We start from the raw sequence: 3,859 nt of genomic DNA on the forward strand, positions 1-3,859 counted from the left end.
AAAAAAAAAAAAAAAAAAAAAGAGTTCATAAACATCTGCAGGAAAGGAAATTCTATTCCCTCCCACTGCCCTTGGGAAGTCCCTCCTGTTATTAAATCTGATTCTTCATGTTGCTTTTGTGTGTGTGTGTGTGTGTGTGTGTGTGTGTGTGTGTGTGTGTGTGTGTGTGCTTGCAAGGCAGGCACAGCACAACTAAGCTAAATCCCCAGCATTCATGTTCCTTTTAGAGACAGTGGAAGAGCAAGACCAGGGAGGCCAACTGTGAACCAGGTAAGTCTCCCTCTCTGGATGAAATTATCGAGTAGCAGAGAGGCCTCAATTCAGGAACCCACTGGCTGAATTAGCGATCTCTCCTAGTCTGCTTCCTCATCGGTAAAATGGGAACAACAATCCCTATGTTACCAGATCACAGACAGAATCCAGTGAAATTATGCACATAATTCTAACATATACCAGACACTCAGCAAAGGTCTGAGTTCAACCAGCAAGGTTTTTCTTTCTCTTTTCTATTCCTTAGATTCATCTTCTCATAGCCTTCATTCTGAGCTCAGAGCCCTAGTTCTCAGGCTTCAGCCCAACCACCTCACAGGTCTTCCTGCTTCCTGGACTGTTCTTCCCATCTATCCTCCTGGCCACTGCCAGAGACCCTGCTCTGAAAGGAAAATCCGCTCCTGTCCGTCCACATCCAAAAAACCTTTCCGTCCACCTTCTGAATCACCACCAACCTCAGGGGAAAATCCTGTCCCTTTGGCTTGACAGCCCCAGGCTGAGTAAGACTGGCTACTCACCATCCCCAGCTTAAGCCTCTGCACACTCTTCTCCTAGCTTCATACCTCCAGGCTGTGCACATTCTGTCCCCTTGGCCAGCCCTGACATCCTCATTCTCCCGCTCTCAGCTTCCAGGTGAAGCCCTGTAGCGTCGAGGCCGCCTCCTTTCCAGGAAAGCTTCCTTGTCATAATCCCTGCCCAGGACTGAGTTGGAGACCCCTCCTTAACCTCCCACAGTACCTGTCACTTTACATTATAGTCACCCACTCCACTGTAAATCCTCTGGTGACAGAGTAGACTCATCCATCCCTGGACCCCCCTACTCAGAAGGCACTCAGTCAACATTTGTTAAATGAATGTACTACGGTTCCCAAAGCACCTTATTATGACAACCATCATCACAGTCCTGCCCTGTAATAGTCCTGTCTGAGTGTTTGTCTCACCTCTTCTTTTCCTCAACCCTGGGAGTTCCTAGAGGGCAGTAACAGTTTCTGATTAGTTTCCGTTGTCACTTTGCTACATAGGTTGCAATTCTAGATACAAGGATGAGGTGATGATTCCTGATCCTTCTAGAATACTGGATATTTGCACTGTTCTATTTTAATTCATGAAATAGAATCTCATGGATTATAGAATGAGACAGGAATACATCCCAGTAGTGATTTTGCCTTTCTCTTCCAAGTTTTGCAGAAATCTGTCTGGGGAGGAAGAGGGAGTCCTTGTGGAGCTGCAGGGAAACCTAAGGGGGGAAGAAGGGTCACAGTGTAGGGGATGTCATCCAGAATTTGTTTCCAGGCCTTAGGCAGTACCTTCTCTCCTGCCCAGTAAACTCAGTAAATGCAAGGAAAGCTATGAAAAAAATCTAAGTATTGTCAGCTCCCATTTACAGATGGGTAAACTAAGTTCAGAAAGGTGAAGATGATTCTCAATGTCCCCAAGATCCGCCGGTGAGTTGGAGACAAAGCAGCAGGAGTCAAAAAGTCTCTTGGCCCCAGAGACAGTCTTCCAACAGGTGCCAGTGGTGTCCTCATGCTGACAACTCATGCCAGCAAAGGAGTAATGGCACTTCTCCCCAAGTCACAGAGAAGACTAAGAGGGGCTGAGTCACCCTGCTCAGGAAGCAGCACAGGAGAACAAAGAAGAACCATGGCTCCTGACACCCTGCTATGCCCTTCAGGGAGAGAAGCCTGACCACATGGGGTAGGAGGGTCTTGGCTCTGGGATAGATGTGTTAGAGGAGGGAGTGACACGCCCTCCTAAGGATAGTGACTAGGTCACAGTGCTGGCCAGCCAGCAGGCTGCAATGAGGACCAGCCATGAAGGTGAATGCAGACACCTCATGATCTTCTGCAGTTTCCCCAATGCTGGACTCCTGCATAGAGCAGGGCACCCCTCCCAGTCCTCATCCTGAGATTCATGAGGAGCCTGACAGGACCCAGGGTAAGCCAGAGACAGGGACCAAGGGGATTCAGCTTCTGCCTGCTTTTGAACCCTCTTGACCTTAATCAAATCAAGTGATCTCTCTAACCCTGTTTTCTCTTTGACAAAGCAGGAAGAGGAAAATTAACCTCCTTGAAGAGCTGTCAGAATGGTGGCTGGGAAACTATTTCTCAAAATTGGGAGTCTAAATTACCTCTGAGCCTGTTTCTTCCCTTGGAAAATGGGAATAATCTTTGGAGGGCCTTTCCCATGCTATTGAGAGCCTCAGACGGCAGTGGAAGAAAAATCATTTTGTCTGGGGACCTGAAATGTGATGATGACAGGAGTTGCTTCTCTCTGGACTCTTAGTTCCTTCAAGGGAAGGACATATCTTCCACATCTTTGATTCTCACACTATGCCTCCTACACAGCAGTAGCTCAATAAATAAACATTGAAAGCAAGGGAGGGGAGAGAAAGGAGGAGGGAGAGGTGCGACCTAAGAAAAGGAAAGAAAATGAAAATGAGCAGGTGAAGAAGAGGTTGGAGGAGGAACTGAGGGGGATCAGGGCTTGTCTGGACAGAAGGGTGGCCCCTGGGGGCTGTCTTGCCCCAGCTCCATCTCCCTTTCATCCCAGTGTCCCATCTTCAAGGCAGAATCTAGCCCAAGGCTGAATTTCAGGGCAGGCTCTAAGAAGACAGGAGTCCCTCTTCCCACCACAGCTGAAAGCAGCTCTCGCACAGACCCCCAGGCCCAGTAGGCCAGAGAGAAAGGAAGCAGCTTGGAGTCCTGTTTATCCAGCTGGCGGGGGGGCTCCACCAGTGTGATGGGTGTGTCTCCACTCTGTCTTTGGGGTCTGGAGGAGTGTGTCAGCAGAACCCAGGCTAGCAGCTTGTGCAGTCCATGTGGGCATTAACTCAATGTGCATCTGTAGGGGTCAGCATTGGTGTGGTCCTGCCTTCCACTGTGTTGGGGAAACGGATGCCAGCATCATGTCATGTCAGTGAGGGTGACAACATGCGTGTGCCACCAACAGTGTGTTAAAGTCCAAGTGACGGTGTATTCAGTATGTGCCCACATGCATGTGCCCCGTGCGGGTCTGTTAGGGTTGGTGCCTGGTACACTGGACCTGTGTATGCCCACAGACTGTCAGCAAGAATGCACTGACAGGCAAGTGTGTGCCAGAGTGTGTGTGACATCGTGTTACTGTATGTGACGGGTGTGTAGCAGTGGCTGTCGATGTGTGCCACCGTGAGTGTGCCATGTCAGCACGCGTGTGCTTGCTGTGTGTCAGCCTGCCCCACAGTCTCTGCGTCTGCAGACACGGCTGGGTGTCAGCGAGTGTGTATGTGAGTCTCGGCCAGAAGCGAAGGGCCCGGGGATGGCCGGATCCTGGCCCTCTCGGCACCTCCGCCCACAGCCTCTGCCAGTGACCACACAGGAGACCTCGGTGGAGAACTGGGTGCCAGGTCCTCGGGTGACCACAAACGCGGAGCCAGGTCGCCGACTAGAGCCCCCGCCACGTCCTCGCCCCGTTCGCCCCCACGCGCGCCAGGCTGGGTGGCTGTCCTCACTCACCGAGTCCCTTTGTCGCCCATGGTCGTGGTGGCGGCCGTAGGGAGGTCCGCGGCGTCAGCGCCCAGGCTGGAAAATCCCCGGCCGGCAGAAGGAGC

General features: G+C 51.3%; 1 protein-coding gene across 1 annotated transcript in view; it reads right to left on the reverse strand.

Moving 5' to 3' along the window:
* Nucleotides 1-3,853, reverse strand: part of Arrb1 (arrestin beta 1) — a 77,148-nt gene extending 73,295 nt beyond the window's left edge. Inside the window, exon 1 of the mRNA XM_010603304.3 lies at nt 3,765-3,853. Coding sequence (XP_010601606.1) covers nt 3,765-3,784 — 20 coding nt within the window. The 5' untranslated portion in view covers nt 3,785-3,853. The remainder of the gene's footprint in view (nt 1-3,764) is intronic.
* Between the last annotated feature and the right edge of the window lie 6 nt (nt 3,854-3,859).

Source organism: Fukomys damarensis, unplaced genomic scaffold, assembly GCF_012274545.1.
Source record: "Fukomys damarensis isolate Sample0158 unplaced genomic scaffold, DMR_v1.0_HiC HiC_scaffold_16, whole genome shotgun sequence".
Classification (NCBI taxonomy): domain Eukaryota; kingdom Metazoa; phylum Chordata; class Mammalia; order Rodentia; family Bathyergidae; genus Fukomys; species Fukomys damarensis.